The sequence below is a fragment of the Mustela lutreola genome, chromosome 9 (assembly GCF_030435805.1).
Source record: "Mustela lutreola isolate mMusLut2 chromosome 9, mMusLut2.pri, whole genome shotgun sequence".
In the NCBI taxonomy this organism is placed as follows: Eukaryota; Metazoa; Chordata; class Mammalia; order Carnivora; family Mustelidae; genus Mustela; species Mustela lutreola.
Window position 1 is genome coordinate 4,554,916 of NC_081298.1, and position 18,571 is coordinate 4,573,486.

Sequence of the window (18,571 nt, forward strand, 5' to 3'; positions counted from 1 at the left end):
TACCCTATTGTCGGGTTGATGTTTGGATCAAAACTGTCCTCCACGAACCGCCACACGATACTCGATTTACCTACGCCTGTATCCTGAAAAAGAACGAGACGGGTGAATTAAGTTTACCTGGATGCAGACAAAGAAAACGACTTTGGGCCTGAAACTCGGGATTTTAGAAAAATCATCTCCTAGGCTAATTTTTAGAAGTGAAGGGACCCAAAGAAGGTTTTCGTAAACATTCGGTGGGAGTAATTAGATGTCATAAGGTACTACAGGACGGGGGGTTTGCAGTTTTTAAGAACATGAACCCTTTGAAAAAACCCAAAGTTTCGGCTTAGTGTGAAAAGTGACACACTGGCTTTTTAATATGTGTAAGTAAACTATGAACTCTTGAATTATTTCTGAGTAATCCCTGACAAATCACGGCCCCGCCCTATTTGGGCACGGGGAAGACTAGTTCTTGGAATCTTTTTCAGTCTTTAAAGCAGCAACTCGGGCAAAAGAGCATCGACTGGAGAAGGCATGATCTGAAGAAGCCAAGTTCCCCGGACAAGACAGGAAGCAGCAGCTTCCAGCTCCTTTTTGGGGGGCTTCCTGATGTGAACGTCCCCCCGAGAAAGTAACTCTACGAGAAGGATCACGGGTATCCCACAAGTTCAAAACTCCAAACAAACGAGAAAGGGGACCAACTCTGCTTGTGAAACCGTAAGGCCCGCCACCGGTTTTACTGGGGAAGACTCGGCCAACTTCTCACCAGTACCTTCGGAGGAAACGAGGAACTCCTCTCAACCTAGATGCAGTGGAGAGGCAGGGAAGGCGCTTTACGCGCTGGGGGCGGGAAGAGTCCCTGGACACCATAAGGGGGCGGGGGAAGGGTCCCTCCGGCCAGCAAGACCCTCAGGAGGGGGCGGAAAGGTGGGCAGGATGGCCCCGGGGCCGGAGGGAGGGTCCCGGGTCAGGTCCTGCACCGAGGCTGGGGGAAGGGGCGCAGAGGACTTGGGCACGCTTGGGTCCCCGGCCCCCCCGGCCCCCCGCGGGCCCCCCGCGGCCGACCCACCGCCACTCACCCCCAGCAAGCACACTTTGAGCTCCCTCAGCGCCATGGCCCGGGAGCCAGGGGCGCGGGCCCGCCGCCGCCCTAAGTTGAGGGAGAGGCCGGGCCCAGCTCGAGCATCCCCCGGCGCCGCCGCCGCACGGCTCAGCCCCGGCCGCGGAGCGCGCAGAGGCGGCGGCCGTCCGCTCGCCAGCCTTCGGCCCGGCCCGTCCGCTGCCAGCTGCGCGGGGCCCGCCTCAGCAGCCGGGACCGTGCCTCGGCCTCTCGGGCGCCGATACCGCCGCCATCTTGGGACGCCGGCCGGGTCACCTGACCTCCCCGCCCACCTCGGCAGCCACCTTCGCCGCGAGGGCGGGGCCCGGCCGGCGCCGCGAGGCTGGCGGGGAGGGGCCGGCCTAGGGGGCGGGGTTCGGAGCCTGAGGCCCCGCCTCACACCCACCGGCCCCGCCCTCCCGCGCGGACCCCGCCTCCTGGCCCATCCCAAGATGGCGGGTGAGTGGGGTTGGTTCCCTGGGCGCAGAGGCGGACCCTTCCCCGCCCCCTCCCCCAGCCGAGACCACTCCTCAAGGCCCGGGGACCCCCGCCCGCCCCTGAGCCCGCCTGCCGCAGTCCTCTCCTTGCGTGTAACTCCTGTGTGTTTCTTGGTTTTCAGAAATCCCTCTGTACTTTGTGGACTTGCATGATGACTTAGATGATTGTAAGTAACAGTTGGGGCGCCCCTGCCCCTCCCTGGGAAGCTCTCACAGAACTCGGGGTGCACGGGACGCCCGGGGGGGAGCTACAGGCCAGGCCCTCCTTGCTGGGACAGAAGAGCGGGGCCCCCAACTGCCTGGATGCACTTGTGGCAGTCCCTCCTCACTGGGCGGGGCGGGCCAAGGACGAGGAGCCCTCCCCTCCTGGGGGAGGATTTTGGTCGTTGTTAGGAAACTTCTGACTTCCGGTCACTTTCTTTTTCTTCCTCCTCCTGCTCCCGCCGTGGCCGGGGAGGGGCAGGAGGGCTCCTCCCGAGTCCTGGTGATACAGGGCAGGAAGAGGCACGGCCCCCGCGGGGCTGGGGGGACTTTGACCTGGGGTCTCCACTTTTTCTGTGGGACTTTTCAGAGTGAGGGGGGTTTTGGAGTTTGGGAGGTCCGGCCCTCCTTGTGGACTCCTCACGTGTTCTGGCCACAAGCCCAGCTCCATCTCTCATCCCAAGGAGCCCTTTGGGGCCGGCATTCCTTGGGTGGTTCTCGTTCACGTGTCCCTTCCTGCCCTCTCTTTTTCTTTGGGGTCACTTTAAGGACTGCTGGCTCGGGGAGGTGTCATCCCGTAAATGCAAATTCGCATTTGTGGTAAATGAAGCATTTCCTTTCCATTCGTTTCTTGAGCACCTACTTGTTCTGGGCCAGGTCATGTACAGCGCCCTAGACCTACAAAGAGGAACCAGAAACGGGCAGCTTTCTAGGGGTTCACCGTCAGGCAGAGAGCAGACTTGTTCACAGAAAATGACCAAACCCTGGGGTGCTTGCTTGTGAAGGAGGCCTGTACAACCATCAAAACAGCTACCTTGATCAAGGCTTGCTCTCTTCTTTCCTTCCCCGTCTGCAGGTTCCTCATCAGAAGAGCTGATGTTTATCGAAAACTTGCCGCGCGTCAGGCACAGTTTTAAACTCTTTGTAGGCACTGTCTCCTTTAGAAGGAAGCAACATTATTAAAGTAGGATGGCAGTTGAAGGGGTAGTAAAGCCACTGGTTAGGAGCCAGGTGGCCAGAAGGTCAAGGAGGTCCTGTGTAGCTCTTCACTGGCCGTGTGATCTTGAATCAGTCACTGCACCACTGTGGGCCTTGGTGGCCTCATCTGCAAAAGGGGCACAATAGTGTTCCACCTCAAAGGTTTTAGTGAAGGTGAAGTGAATGAAAGGTTGAGTGTGAGGCCCTCTGTACGTAAACACTTGGTAAACATTAGCTGCCATTGCTGTTGTTATCAATGTGATCATTATTCATATTTATGTAACCCTGTTGAGCCAGGTCCTGTATGATCCTGGGTTTACAGAGGTAAGTGTTTCAGCCAATGGACATCCTTGAATGAAAGGAATGTAGCATTTCCATTGGTAAACATCAGTGAACTTCTATGCATAGATTGGGTATTTGGCCTGGTGGGAAAGGCAGATTGCTGGCTGTTTTATTTATTTAACACATTACCCCAAAACTTAGTGGCTTAAACCAACAGCAATTTGTTATTATTATTTATTATTTTTTAAAGATTTTATTCATTTATTTAGAGAGAGAGGATGAGTGGGAAGAGGGGCAGAGGGAAAGGAAGAGAGAGAATCTCAAGCAGACTGGCAGAGAGCAGGGAGTCCGGAGTCTGAGGAGGGCTCGATCTCACGACCCTGAGATCATGACCTTAGCCAAAATCAAGAGTCAGACGCTTAACCGACTGAGCCATTGAGGTGCCCCCAAACAAACAGTATTTTATTGCTAACAATTCTATGGGTTGCCTGGGTGATAGAGAAGCTTCAAGTGTTCGCATTTGAACTCTGGGAAGGTGAGAAGGTCCAAGATGGCTTCATGCACAGGAGTTCTGATGGGACTGTTGGCCAGGACCTCAGTTCTTGTCCAAATACCGTTTCTACTTGGCTTGGTTGGGCTTCTCAAACTGTCATGGCAATTGGAGCTTTTTCCTGGTGGCTAGCTTTCTTCAGTCTTTTTTATATGTATGTACTAAAAGAGAGTAAGAGATTTTATAGGTAAAAATAATTGATTTTACTTTGGCCTTGTTTGAACAAGTATTGGGTGTTTGATACCCAACTACTGGGTATCTTCTCATAATAGAGAAGGCCTTAAATACTCTGTAGCAGACAGCTGAAGACTTGCCCCAACAAGGAAGGAAACCACCATTATGGCTCTGACTATACCCATGCCTTGGGATTGCATCTTTGGGAGTCTTGTGGGGCTTCCTGTTTGAGCAGGGGTGGGAGCAACGAGGTGCTCTACTTTACAATGTAATACAAATAATGACTTATAATATAATTGGTTTAATAGCTATAGTAGGAGGGCCTTCTCCCCACCCCTGCCAGACTCCTTGGGTCCCACTTTTACTCCTTATTGTAGTGGCATTTGGGAGGCATTATTATGCCATGATCAATAGCAAGAACCCTGAGGTCCTGTGACCCACTTCCTGCCTTTAGCTGTGTCTTATTAGACAAGCAGATCAATCCCTCACTCATTCTGTTCAGTTTCTTCATCTGGAAAGTTACATAAGAATAAGAGATGCCTCATAAAACTGATAGGATTAGATGAGATAGTACACATACAACATTTTAGCTTAGTGCCTGGCATAAAGAATCTTAGAGTTAATTGAGTTTATTATTTTCCTCATCATTACTAGTGTGGGCTTTCATGTAGGATTTTCTGATTCAGTGTTTATGGCTGCTCCATGAGGTAGGTGAGGTTATTCCCATTTTACAAATAATAAAACTGAGAATCAGAGAGCTTCAGTAACTTACCTAGTGTGGCTCAGAAATGATAGAACTAGCAGTCACACTCTTTCTTTTGATTCTTGTTTTCTTGTCTGCCACCCAGATCAGCCTCACCAATATTCTTAACCTAATGGTGGAGGTGTGGATGTCAGTTTGGGTGGTTTTAGGTCTCGTCTTCCGTGGGTGTTTTGTGTAAGTGATGTGATAACTGCTTCATTTAGGCTGTAAGTCGCTTTGGGCAGGGACACAGGTCATCCTTTTTATAACCCAATGTCCTGTTTGAGCTAGGTGTTTAATTAATGTTGTTACTTGTAACAATAATGGATTACAAGGCTTGTCTGATTTACTTTGTGATTCTTGATTAAATTTGGCTGACTTAAAAAAAAAGCCTTAATGAATGTATGCCTTGTTTTTTTTTTTAAACCATTCAGAGTCTTCAGGCCATCGCAGCACAGAAAAGATTTAATTTTTGAGAATTAGATTGCTGAATTCCTTCTCTTGAGAGCAGAAAGTGTGTGGGGTAGCCTGGCGTATTGGTTCCCGTGGCGGATTGCGCTGGAAAGTAGAGCTGTGTGAATCTGTGCTTATGGGGCATATGTGTTTGCTTATAGCAGGTGCGTCCTGAAGAGATGCTGCCCTTGGTGAGGTTTGCTTGGCCAGTTAGCATCTAAGCATATGCTGGTGGTAGTTGAAAACAAGAATGAGGGTGATGTGTCGTGGATGAGAAGACACCTAAATGACCGATCACCAAAATACTCTGTGGTCATACTTGGGCTCTTAGCTGAACAAACCAGCTTTAATAAGACGGGATGGCAACAGTGGGGGAAATTGAGGTTGGCCTGGGTAGTAGATGTTAAGTTAAATGTTAAAAAGTCTTAGGAAATTAAAAAAAATAATAATTCTTAGGAACTTTGTCAGATGTGACAGTGGTAACACAGCTTTGTTCAAAGGGGAGGGGCCTCATCTAACAGGAACAAACAAGCATTTATGGGTGAAGTGATTTGATGAGGGAGATCTGCTTTCAGATTTTGCAACAAACAATAAACAAGCACAAAGTTGGGAAGAAGGATGAATGGGGGGAAAGGCAGAATATTGAGACTTATTGAGGCTGGCTGTTGGGGACATGGGGATTTACAATACCGTTCTCTATTTTTGCATGTGCTTGGAAATTTCCGTAATACGGAGTGTTTGAGAAAGGAGGTAAAAGTTTCATATGTGATCCAGCATCTGTACAAAGAGTTGAAGAGCTGGATCCCAGTTCCGAAGTCCCTGCAGCATTACTGGAGGGTGCATCTAGCTTCCGAAGACAGACGGGTAGAATATGTTAGCATTTAGGGAATAAATCGTTTTCGAATGTTTCGTTTTTAAGAGGTATCTATGAAAGAAGTTGGAAGAGGGCATACTTCTGTTGATAAGAAAGCGTAGCTGCCAGCCAGTGATATCTGAACTTCCATAGAAAATAGGATTAGCTGGGATGGAGGAATACAGACTCTTCGGACCTTGAGCTGGAAGGGGCAGGGTATACGGTTAAGCTGGGATGAAAGACACCCTTTGAGCAGAAAGCATTCCATTTCACCTGCCTGCTTTGTTCCAAGTTTCTAAAAATATTCTGTTCATGGACCACAGCCAGGCTGTGTGCCCCCAAAGTGAAGAAACTATATTAATTTGAGCCCCAAACCAAACCATTGAGCTTTTTCTCTGAACTGTTAAGATAAACTTGAATCGAAGATTGTCAATTAAAAACAACAACAACAATCTCTCTCCCCCCCTGAAGTGAACTAGCTTGACTAGGAACAGGAACTTGAGTATACTAATACTTGGGAAATGGAAAAAAAATCCTGATATTGCATTATTCTCTAAATCAGAGATGGGCATATTCTCCCCCCTCCCCGCTTCGCATCGCTTCGTGGGCTAGAAGGGCTGATGCAGTCTGCTGTTGTAGCCTGGAAGCACCCACAGACATATATAAATGAATGGGTATGGCTGTTTTCTAATAAAACTTTATTTACAAGCACAGGCAGTAGGCTGGATTTGGTCCATGGGCCATAGTTAGCCAACCCCTGTTCTAAATCAAACTTGACTTCATTCTGTCAGAGCCTCTAAGTTTGTCTATTAGCTGAGCCAACCTTATAGGCTGTCTTTCCTGCCGGGTTCAGTTTGAAGGGCTGAGCTTTTTGCTAGCATCACCTCTGTTTTGTTACGTAACCCTTGACATATTGGTCAAGGTTTGTGTCTCATTTATCCTGTAGTATGTTGGGGATGAAAACATGTATCTCTGTCCTCCCAGCAGGGTGAGGTGGCAAGGAATGAAAGAGTCAGAGTGGTGGACGCAGAAGCAACTTTGCTTCCCCTCTCCGATCATTATAATGTATTTTACTTTTGTTGCTCTGTGTTTTCCATTTCCTATAACACAAAACAGATGAACATCAGAGATTCCCTGAAGTTGTCTTTGTTTAAAAAGAGGGTTTTAGATAGCTTTCTACATCACAAATTAAGATCTTTTTATTTTATTTCATTATTTATTTATTTATTTATTTTAAAAAGATTTTATTTATTTATTTGACAGAGAGATCACAAGTAGACAAGAGGCAGGCAGAGAGAGAGGGAAGCAGGCTCCCTGCTGAGCAGAGAGCCCGATGCGGGACTCGATCCCAGGACCCTGAGATCATGACCTGAGCCGAAGGCAGCGGCTTATCCCACTGAGCCACCCAGGCGCCCGATTTTATTTTATTTTTTTAAAGATTTTATTTATTTATTTGACAGAGAGAAATCACAAGTAGATGGAGAGGCAGGCAGAGAGAGAGAGAGGGAAGCGGGCTCCCTGCTGAGCAGAGAGCCCGATGCGGGACTCGATCCCAGGACCCTGAGATCATGACCTGAGCCAAAGGCAGCAGCGGCTTAACCCACTGAGCCACTCAGGCGCCCTTATTTTTATTTTTAATTAGTTAATTAATTAATTAATTATCTTAGGTAGGCTCCACACCCAATGTGGGGCTTGAACTCATGACCCTGAGATTGAGTTGCCTGCTCTATTGACTGAGCCAGCCAGGCGCCCGACAAATAAATAAGGTATTTATTTATCTACTTATGATTCTTTAAAGATTTTATTTATTTGAGAGAGAGAGAGACCACGCACAACCGGGCTTGGGGCAGAGGGAGAGGGAGAAGCGGATTTCCCACTGAGCAGGGAGCCTGATGTGGGGCTCCATCCCAGGACCGACCTGAGCTGAAGGCAGTCGCTTAACTGACTGAGCCACCCAGGTGCCCCAGAGTAAGATCTTTTAAACAGAAAATTTGCAACAAAACCTAGGTAATAAAAGAAAGTGGTTTTGACACTCAATACACTTAATTCAAACCCTGATGGGAAAAGATTAAGATGAGGGCAAGTGGTTGCTTTCCATGTTTGGAAAGTCATTCATCCGGTAATAGGTGTCTCTCCAGTCCCTTCCAGGGGCTGGACTGCAGGAGGTGCCGAGGACAGGGGGCTGAAGAAGCCCTGGGCTCCATCCCCGGATGCTCCTGCCTGGTGGGGAGGTGCATGCTAGAGGTGGTGCAGAAGGCAGCCCGCTTGGGGCTCCAGCAGGCAGAGCGGCAAGACAGAGCCACGCGGCTACCAGGGTTAGGAGGGGAGGTGGCCTTCGAGTTGGGTCAGGCCAAAGAAGGGGAGGGGCATGCCAGGGAGAGGGCCCACGTGTGCAGAAGTGGTTATGTGATGAGAAGGTTGGGGACTTGGGGGCAAGGGGTGTGCAGGGCCAAGGAGTGGGAGAGAGCGTGCAGGTAGATGGGGGGCCCACCCATGAAGAGTAAGCACCTGTCTTCCCATCGTGGGGTTTAGACTTCCCCCGAGAGGTGGTAGAGTCCGTCGATGTGTTGCTGGGACTTAGGTTTTAGGTAACCCAGGCAGTGGTACAGGAACTGCCGTTTAGTTAGGGCTGATACGTGCCGAGCTCTGCTGTGAGCGCTTCTAGTATTTAACTACAAATACCTTATGCAGCAGGTATTTTTAACTTTATTTGTGACCAAGCAAGGCTCCTAAGGGGCACAGAAAGTCTAAGGAACTTGCCCCGATCAACGCAGCTTGTGAAAGTCAAACCAGGGAGTCTGGCTGCAGAATTTGTACTTCGCCACCGTGCCTTGGCAGACTTGCTGTTCATTTTCTCCATCTGTTGGTGGACATGAGTAACAAATTATTCAGGTCCTACTAAGTCCCAGGCACCACACTGGGCCTTATGGACACAGAGGGGAGTGAGACAAATCTGATTTCGATTCTCACGGAGCTGTCAGTCCAGTGGCAGAGACCGCCATTAAGAAGCCAACACAAATGAGCGAGTGGTGGGTGTGGTGCAGAATGTGGGACCGGTGAGTGTGATCCGAAGGGCCCGGCAGGGCTGTTGGTGGGATGGAGTTGCTGTTCTACCCGGTGGCCAGAGAAGGCTTCTCTGGAGCTCTGAGAAGTGCTCTAAGGTTTGACAAGATAGAGATGTTCCTCCACGGAGCTGGAGAAAGCCTCTGGGCCCAGCAGACATTAAGGGGCACAGACTCTGAGGATGGAGGGGCTTGTCGTTGTTCAGGACCCGTGCATTGGGAGCACAGTGAGCGCTGGACACAGAAGTTAGAGCAGTGGGGGGTGGGGGCTGGCTACCACATGTGGCCTTCAGCCCCTCACAGGATAAGGGGTTTGCCTTTTGTTCAGGGAGCCCATGGGGTGCCACTGGAGGATTCTAATCAGGGGAGTACTGGAGCTGAGTTACATTGTAGAGGGCCGACAGTGGAGAAACAAGCCAGGGATGGGAAAAGTGTTGTGATCCAGGGACCCAGGCAAGGGTCTCAGTGGAGGAGGAAGGCGGCAGAGCAGCAAGTGGGGCCTAGAGCTAGTTCCGGCAGGGAAGAGTCAGCTCAGAGACAGACCCTGTGGCAGCACTTCTGCTTCCCGCCACCCAGGCTAGGCGAGGTTCCTCTCCTCATCCTCCCCGAGCCCTGTGGCAGCATTTAAGCCAGGCGTGGCCAGAGACCTGCTCTGGTCCGTCAGACCCGGTCTTCCCCATCTTGGACCACCAGGGTCTTGCCTGCTGAGCAGCACGTGACAGACACGCAGAAGTGCGCACTAAGCCAGGCAGTATGCAAGGAGGTCATGCTTTCCATCTGGACAGTTGCTTTTGCGGCGTGTTTAGGAGATCCTGGGGGCACAGTCCAGGAGGCCGCCGAAAAGCCCCCTTGTAGGGCTCTGGAGCAGAGTTAGGACTGGAGGGAGTCATTAGTGGTGGATGGAAGCCGAAACCAGGAGAGTGGATAAGAGCAGCACGGGGCAGGGGCGGGGGGTGTGGGCAGGAGAAGAGGTGAAGGCTGGTGCCCCCGGCAGCAGAAGCTTCTAGTAGTGAGGCCTGGAGAACAAACATCCCAGAGGTGAGAAGCCAGGGGACCCTGGAAGCCAAGGTTTTGTTTGGGGTGATTGTTCCTGCCCAAACTTGCCACTGAAGGGTCAGGGAGAATGAGTCCTGAAGACAGGCCACGGGCTTTGGTAGTTAGGAGGTCTTCAGTGAGCTTTGTGAGGGCTCTTCTGTGGCAGTCGAGGAGCAGAAGCCAGACCAGGATTAGCTGGGAAGGCTTTAGGAGTTACGTGGACTACAGTCTACGAGCTCAGGGCTTGTTTATTGAGTACCTCCTGTATTCTGGGCACTGGCTGGTAATTGGATACTTTTGGGAACGGTCACTTCATGCAAGCCCACAGCAGAGGAAAGCAGACCCTTTCAAGGAGAAGCAGCTGGAAGGATTGAGGTCAATTGCTTTTCTTGGATAGAAGAGCCCAGAACTCATTTGCATTATTTATATTTATTAACTCTGGAAACCTTAAAAAAAAAAGATTTGAATGGCTCAGTAATCTCTTCATGGTTATATGGCCAACAAGATGTGAACGTATTATTCTCAAAAAGGCATGGTCATAATAGCACCATTCGTTTTTGTTTGTTTCTATTTTTTATTTCTAAAAAATTTTTATTTATTTACTTATTTGTTAGAGAGACAGAGAGAGCGTGAGAGAGCATAAGCAGGGGGGAGTGGCAGACTCCTGCTGAGCAAGGAGCCCAATGTGGGACTTGATCTCAGGACTCTGGCCTCATGACTGAGCCGAAGGCAGATGCTCAAGCAACTGAGCCCACCCAGGCGCCCCTGTTTGTTTGTCTTTAATCTTTGAGCGCCTTTTATGGTCTTGGAGCCTTGTTAACTTTATCCATAGATGAAAACTTCAGACATATTGAGTAGTTAGGGGGAAAAATCAAGTAATAATTATGTATTGACTGTGTACTATTACCAGACATTGTATTATGGGCTCAGGGTAAATTCTCTTAGTACTTCTGTAGTTAATCTTTTTTGTCTCCAAATGCTATCTATATCTATATCTATATCAACATAGATATAGATACATGTATATACACATATGTATACAATGTATATATTGCATGTATATCACATATGTATTTATATTTATTATATTTGCTCTTTAAAAAATTTTTTATTGAAGTATAATTAACATACAGTGTAATATTAGTTTTAGTTGTATGATAAAACAATTGAACAATTCTATACATTACGTACTGCTTTTCACAATAATTGTATTCTTAATCCCCTTTGTCTGTTTCACCCATGAAATAATAGCACTATTCTTCGTAGTTGAAAACTGGAGCCTAACCACATGTCCATTGTGAGTACAATGGATTATGAATTGTGGTTCCATTCACACAATGGAAAACTGTGCAGCTGTAATGGTGAATGATTTGCAAGTCTACCCAATAATGTGGATCAACTTCACAAATGTAATGATGAGTGAAAGATGCCAGACACAAAAGGGTACATACTGAGTGATTCTGTTTATATGAAGTAGAAGAACAAACAAAGCTGGTGTCATCCAGGCTGTTTGAAGGTCACCCTTGGGGTAGGATAGTGAGCAGAAGGGATCTTGAAGGGCTTTTGGAGATGCTGGTAAAATTCTCTTTGTTGAGCTGAATGTTAGCTACAACCGTGTGTTTGTTTGTGAAAATCTGTCAGGTGGGACAATTGTTATCTATACACTTTTCTGAACAGTGTTATGTTTTGATTTTCTGGAAGGTACTGATTTTTTAAAATCAAGTTACGGAGGAGAACATAACCATGGACTGAGGGAGGGAGTTCGTGAAAAGGGAAAAATGACATACTGACTTTATTTTGTAAAGCTTTTAATTAATTAATTTAAGTAACCTCTGCACCCAACCTGGGGCTGAAACTCCTGACTGCAAGAGAGTCTCATGTTCTCCCGACTGAGCCAGCCAGGTGCCCCCTAAAGGGAAAGATGACAGCAGAAAGAGAGGGCAGAAGGCAGTGGGGGTTGGATTGTATGAGACCGGGTTGGAGCAGGATGCACCCATGGAAGAGTTTGCTGCTTTCCAGAAGGAGGAGGGCAGGGGGCCTGGGTGGTGCAGTTGATTAAGCTTCTGACTCTTGGTTTCAGCTGTCATGAGCTCAGTGTTGTGAGATCGAGTCCCCTGTCAGGCTCTGCACTCAGAGTGGAGTCGACTTGAGAGTCTCTCCCTCTCTTCCTCCCCTGCTCGCACACATGTTCTCTCTTTCTCTCTCTCTCTACCTCCGTCTCTCCAATAAATAAATAAAATCATTAAAAATAAATAAAGGAGAAGGGCAACCCTCCTAGCAGTTTGGGCAAGGTGGTCAATAAAGAAGGGACTTTATGTTGGTCATTGTCACTTGATGGTTTCAAATATTTTGAATAGTAGGAAAATGGAGACCCATGTGCACATATACTTACCCCAAAGATTGTTGGTTTTCTTTTACAGCCTTTTTCCCCTTTCAGATCTGCCTCAAGTCTGGCTGGAGAAGTCATTGCATATTTAAGTATTATCTTTGCGTTCGTTAATACTGTGTAGACTCTAGCACTGTCACTCCCATCTCCTCTAGCTCTGTCCCCAACCTGGTGAGTCGGCAAGAAAATTGAGATGTGTAATATCAAAATGGAGCACACGAACCGCTTTGAGCTGCAGAGTTCTTTCCTATCAGGTAACCGAGTAAATGTTTCCCGCTGACCGTCAGTGTAAAAGTCAGAGTCGTAAATAATGACAGGTTTTGGAAGCCATGATTAAAGCCACAAATCAAAGAGGAATTTCCATGTATGCATGGTGTAGAAAGGACGGCTGCTCATGAATTAAGTTGGTCTTTTCAGCCAGCCCATTGCGTAGTGCTGGTAATAACCATCAGTAGCCCTCAAAGATTTGCAATATAAAACATTATGCATTGGACGGATCTGCTCATACAAAAGCTAATAAATCAGCATGGGTCTTGTTAGAGAATGGCATTTATATAGAGCAAGTTAGCTTGTGCAACTTGCTGTTGAAATTTAGTTAAGTCAATAAGGACCTGCAGTGTGCGGGTATCAGATTCCCCCAAAAGCCAGTGAAGAATCAAAACCATTCTTTATCTTTTAGATTGGCTAGGCTTGTCTAGTCTAGCTATTAGAAATAATCCCAATATAGGAATCTGCATTCATACTTACAAGCCCATTAGCAAGAGGAATGAAGCCACTTGAAATAACACACTAATGGATGGGTTACTGTTGTTCCCCCCCAAATCGTGTAAGGCCTTACAAAGAGTTAGTAATTGTTCATTGAAGAGTGGCTAATGAGCAGCTCTATGAAATTATTAATTATGTGAGTTCAATATTGATACATCCTTCTGGGTTTTTATAAAGTACGAATTTTGCCAATAAGGCTAAACTCCTTCTTGGACATCACCAACCAATATTCTGATGTTTTGAGATGGACATAGAGCGGGCCACATCTATCATGTTCGCCCCACCAGTGTCCCCTAGTGCTGTGTCAGAGACAGAATATTGGATTGTATGGATAAGTGGGCTGGCCCAGGGTGGCATATCTCACATAGACTTATAGTGACAGGATGACATGTTGAATGGGGAATCGTAAATATTGGGTATGCCTGGAGAACGGATTCTTAATGAAAATGCTTGCTGGGATAGACATGCTCTAACGTCCTGCCTCCATCTCTACCTCTGTTCACGTCTGGGCCAATAACGGTAGCTCATTGGGTATGTTTTATTGTGTTTATTTTTTCTCACCTTTCCACTTAAAGCCAATTCGAGTGTGACTCTTCAGTCGGGTTGGTGGCTTTGTGTGAAATCTCTGACTTCCCCAAACTGCTCAAAGGCAGCAGACACTCCGTGTACTTTACTCTGCTTTTCTCTTCTCTTCATCTGGAATGTTCTTTTTCCCTTTCCCAGATTCTTTCTCTCTTCCTTTGTGGTGAATTCCTACCTGCCGTTCAAGGCCCAGCTCAAATATCATTGTTGGAGGGAAGCATCTCCTGTCTCCCTCTCCCTCTTCCAGACAGAGCTGGTTTTTCCCCGGTTTGTTTATACCCGTATCCTATGGCTCTTGCCACCTGAGTATTGTGGGTTGTTATGTATGTGACGATCTTTGTTCCCTGGGGAGCTTTGGAGTCCTGGACCATGTTTTTCTTGTCTCTGAATCACCAATACTCTGTCGAATATTGAATGATGGTTTACTTTTGTCACTTGAAGTTAACCACAATGGGAGGAAAATATGTTTGAGGTGGGTTTGCTGTTAACATGCTTTCTGTTTTGGTACTAGATCATTTGATCTTTTTCTTAATGTAAAATGGACTGCAACATTTCTTTGTTTTTCTTAGATTATATGTACTTACTTTGAACCTGTAAAGCACATTCACCTACCAATTATACTTGAAACATTAATTTGTGCTTAGCCGTTTTAAGACAGATTGGTGTCTTGTGAAAAGCATCAACGCATAGGCGAGTGCTCGAGGATCCATTGTGTTTCCGCTAGAGCCTCCTCATCTCATTTATCTCATGCCCCAGATTGTTTTAAATGATGAATATACTGGCAGTTTTCATTATTTTTAGTAGATGACCCTTGAGTTAGCATAAAAGAGGATAAATCCTTTTTTTCCTCAGAGTCGTAGGTTCTAGAAATATGTTTTTCTGGCGGAACTTTAAATCAAGGAATAGGGTTTTATTTTATTTTTTGAAATTTTTATTTAGTTACCTATCCTCAGGTTAAAGGATTCTAGATTATGTGACTCTTTGTTAATTGATCAGGACCTTGTCAAAGAGGATCCAATCTCATCCTGGGTTGTATGGGCGCAGGGCTACTGCTGCAGAACCACTTTGGTTTTGGTTGGATGGTGGAGGTAAGCTGCATATCTTTTAGCTGATTAGCTGGGTTATTAAACTTGGCCCGTCCCTCCGCAGGGCAGGTGGTAGCCACAGCCTCTGCCTGGATTGTAGCAGAGCCTCTGGGATACTGGCCATACAGTTCAGGGAGGCATGGCGGCACGTGGATGCATGGCAGCATGGGGGCAGGGTGCTGAGCATAAGATGATGGGAGAGGCCACCCATCCGGATGTAGCAAACTAGCAGTTCTTCCAAGCCATTCCCCTACTGGTCTTTGTTAGCTTTAAATTTTTACTCATTTTTGGTAAAGGGTCAGTGATGTCCTGCGTAAACTTGCCAGTGAACCTGATGTGTGGCAGAATCCCAGAGAGTGGCCATGGCTCAGAAGTCCGTCATGGCAGAGGTGGCAGATCAAGGCAGTCGGGGTCAGTCTTGGTTTTTAGATTTTAAACTGAGCCAAGAAGGCTTGAAGTTACTATTAGAAGCTGTGTTGATAAGAACGCTTCACTTTTCTGCATTAAGCTTTCATGAATGGAGTGGGCAACTATTTATTTAAATATAAGAAAACAGAGAAAAAACTTGAACAGGAATTATTTATTTGCTACTTCATGTTTCATTTCTAACTTGAAAGCTTGAGATTCCTGATGCTTGTGGGTGACCTGGACTTGTTGGGTCTGAGAATAATCGACTGCTCATGATATCACCATGTAGACCTCAGTTCTTATTCCTGTGAACAGTTCACCAGACAACATGCCCTCTTAGCAGGGGCTAGAAATGTAAATTCTAGAAAATTCTTTATCAGAGCAGGAATCCTTTTATGTGCTGCTGCCACTGTCGGGCACAGCAAGCTTGCTTGGCGGATCTTCATTATTCATTCATTTAGTTGTTCAGCAACTTCAGCTGAGTGCCTACTGTGTGCCACGCATATCAATGAGTTAAAATTTTTGGTGGGGGGGGTTGGATGGGGGAGTGAACCCAGCTGATAAACAGTAAACATAGGAAGTAAACACTTTATGTGTTATAAGGGGATAATTTCTCTGGAAAAATAGAAAAAGAGATCATGGCAGGGTGGGGTATAGGTGGGAGGCTAGCTTCAAAAGGAAACTAGGAGCAGATGAATGAGCAAATCTTTTTTCTTTAAGATTTTATTTATTTATTTGACAGAGAGAGATCACAAACAGGCAGAGAGGCAGGCAGAGAGAGAGGAGGAAGCAGGCTCCCTGCTGAGCAGAGAGCCCGATGTGGGACTCCATCCCAGGACCCTGAGACCATGACCTGAGCCAAAGGCAGAGGCTTAACCCACTGAGCCACCCAGGCGCCCATGAATGAGCAAATCTTAAAGAGGAGAAGGAGGGGACACCTGGGGGGCTCACTTGGTTAAGCAACTGCCTTCGGCTCAGGTCATGATCCCAGGGTACTGCATCAGGCTTCCTGCTCAGCCTGCTTTTCCCTCTGCCTGCTGCTCCCCTGCTTGTGCTTGCTCTTTCTCTGACAAATAAATAAATAAAATCTTAAAAAAAAAAAAAAGAAGAGGAGAAAAGAGGTGGTCAGGGAGGACATTCTGGGGAGGAGAGTTCCAGGCAGGGGAATCATCCTGCAGTACAAAGGCCCTTGGAGTGTTTGGGAAGTAGCAAGGAACCATGTGGCTGGAGGAGAGGGCAGTGAGGGGGAGAAGGAGTAGTGAGAGAGCTCAGAGAGGCAAAGGTGGGCCAGATCTTCCCTGCTGACCCCAGACCCGTCCCCTCCTGGGACCAGCGATTTAACATGGGCTGTTCAGGTGGTAACTCCTGATAGTCTTTCTCTTTTACAGTGTTTCTCAAGTGGGGACTTATGGCAGTGTCTGGAGATGTTTTTGATTGTCACAACTGTGGGAAAAGAAGCTCCTGGCAATTAGCGAGATGAGGCCAGGACTGTCACTGAAAATCTCTTGATGCACAGCCTCTGCCCCAGAATGAGTATGTCAGTTGTGCCAGGGCTGAGAACTCCTGCTCTGTTACTATGTAGTTTATCAGCTGTTGCTTGATTTCGTTTGTCTTGGAAGACTTAATGAAAAAAGCATTAAAACATCATGGGAAGAAGAGGTTATTAACCACAGCACCTGGTCGAACGCCTTCACAAGTGACATTGAAGATCCTGCTGGCTACTTTCGCTACTTTCATTCACTTTGTGGAAAAGGGAGCCAATCCTTGCTTGCATGTACATTTTAATAAACTCTGGTGCTTTCATGAAATAGTTTTAAAAAATCTAATATATCATTTGTAGGTTAATAGTAATAATCTCAATGATAATCTCATTAATTTAGCCTCAGGTAGGATCTTCTAATTTTGAAAGGGGCCAGGATATTGATCCACACAAGAGAAAAAGTTTACCTATACCAAAAAAAGAAAAAAAAATTTTTTCAGTACTTGAAATAAAAGGCATTATTATTTGCACATGAATATGATGTCATTAGTGGAAATATTTTCCTTGGATTACACTAATCCATTATTTTTCAGAAGTCAGTCATTTCTGAGTTCAGTTTTTCTGTTTTTGCTTTATCTGTTTATTTATTTATTATTATTTTTCTTTGTATCAATAACTTCTTTTTTGGAAAACTTCAGGTTTGGAAAACCTGTATCAGTTCCTCAACATGAAACGTAACCAAAATATCGTAAGATAATAAAATAACCTTAAATTCTAGATAGACATAGCTGCCTGCCCAAGCTTCAGAGCGTGAGGTCTGTACTGTATGAAAAAGGAAGATGAGCCAGTTTTACTGACTTAATAGCACCTGAAGACAACTTTGTTGATGTCATTAGAGAATTGGGTGGGAAGAACTTGCCCACTTTGTGACTTAGTGATACTTACTTAATGTACCTTCCCTGAGCCACACTGGGGGGACATGATGTCCCAAGCTGTACTCTGAAGTCAGGTAGCCGCACGGACGGGGTCGGAGCTGCAGTCAGAGTGTGTGGGACCAACTTGGGGTGCTAGGGAGGCTAGTTCTCTGGCTCTGAGTAGCCACCAGCAGCATATTCATGCACACTGCCCCCAGACCCCAGGACCAGCCACATTTACGTAACATGCACCTTTGTTCTGTATAAGAGGAAATACATAGCTTCAGTTCTTTTTTTTTTTTTTAAGATTTTATTTATTTATTTGACAGAAGGAGATCACAAGTAGGCAGGGAAGCAGGCAGAGAGAGAAGGGGAAGCAGGCTCCCCGCTGAGCAGAGAGCCCGATTCGGGGCTCGATCTCAGGACCCTGGGACCATGACCTGAGCCGAAGGCAGAGGCTTTTAACCCATTGAACCACCCAGGTGCCCCCATAGCTCCAGTTCTTAAAATGAAACAAAACAGAAATCCCTGCAGCTGAGATCTCTTACTGGTTCAGATGTGCTTTACACATCCTCAGTCCCTCTGCCCGCCCTTACATATTTACTATGAATCCCCCGTTTCTTTCTACTATACTCATTGATAGGATGATTGGGTACTTTTGATTAACTCATGCATTTTATACTGAATACTCCAGTTCCTTCCTTCCTTTCCTCCTTCCCTCCTTCTTGTATTTACCTGTTGTAGGGTAGTTTTTGACCTGCTTTCTTCCTTTTTGAAACTCAGATCTCTCACTTTTGCAAGCAGGAGTGAATGAATGTCCTGGTTGCTTTGTAACTCAGGTTGTGGGGGTGGCTGGCCGCCACGTCTCACGTTCGTTGTTGTGGAAACTAGATTTTCTCTGCTTTCTCAGGGGCTGCTGGACTCCTGAATTGAATCCTGGTAATCAAAGTCTCGGGAGACTGACTTCTACAGAAGCCAATATTTATTAAGTGTCTGCTGTGTGCCAGGCATTATATGACACGGTCCCAGGGTTTTAAAGGGTCCCC

The 18,571-nt window shown here is 46.7% G+C and overlaps 2 protein-coding genes across 7 annotated transcripts in view; one reads left to right on the top strand and one right to left on the bottom strand.

The window, feature by feature from the left end:
* Positions 1–1,368, bottom strand: part of RAB22A (RAB22A, member RAS oncogene family) — a 56,598-nt gene extending 55,230 nt beyond the window's left edge. The window contains exons 1-2 of the mRNA XM_059134810.1: positions 1,059–1,368; positions 4–83 (exon numbers count right to left, since the gene is read on the bottom strand). Coding sequence (XP_058990793.1) covers positions 4–83; positions 1,059–1,094 — 116 coding nt within the window. The 5' untranslated portion in view covers positions 1,095–1,368. The remainder of the gene's footprint in view (positions 1–3; positions 84–1,058) is intronic.
* The window catches only part of LOC131808617 (serine/threonine-protein phosphatase 4 regulatory subunit 1-like), an 82,595-nt gene continuing 64,524 nt past the window's right edge, over positions 501–18,571 (top strand). For 4 of the 6 annotated variants that reach the window (XM_059134803.1, XM_059134805.1, XM_059134807.1 and 1 more), the window contains exons 1-2: positions 1,485–1,537; positions 1,698–1,742. In XM_059134803.1, the coding sequence (XP_058990786.1) occupies positions 1,531–1,537; positions 1,698–1,742 (52 nt within the window). In that variant the 5' untranslated portion in view covers positions 1,485–1,530. Of the gene's footprint in view, positions 697–1,484; positions 1,538–1,697; positions 1,743–18,571 lie in introns of those variants that run through there. The other 2 variants (XM_059134806.1, XM_059134804.1) reach the window with 2 other exon arrangements.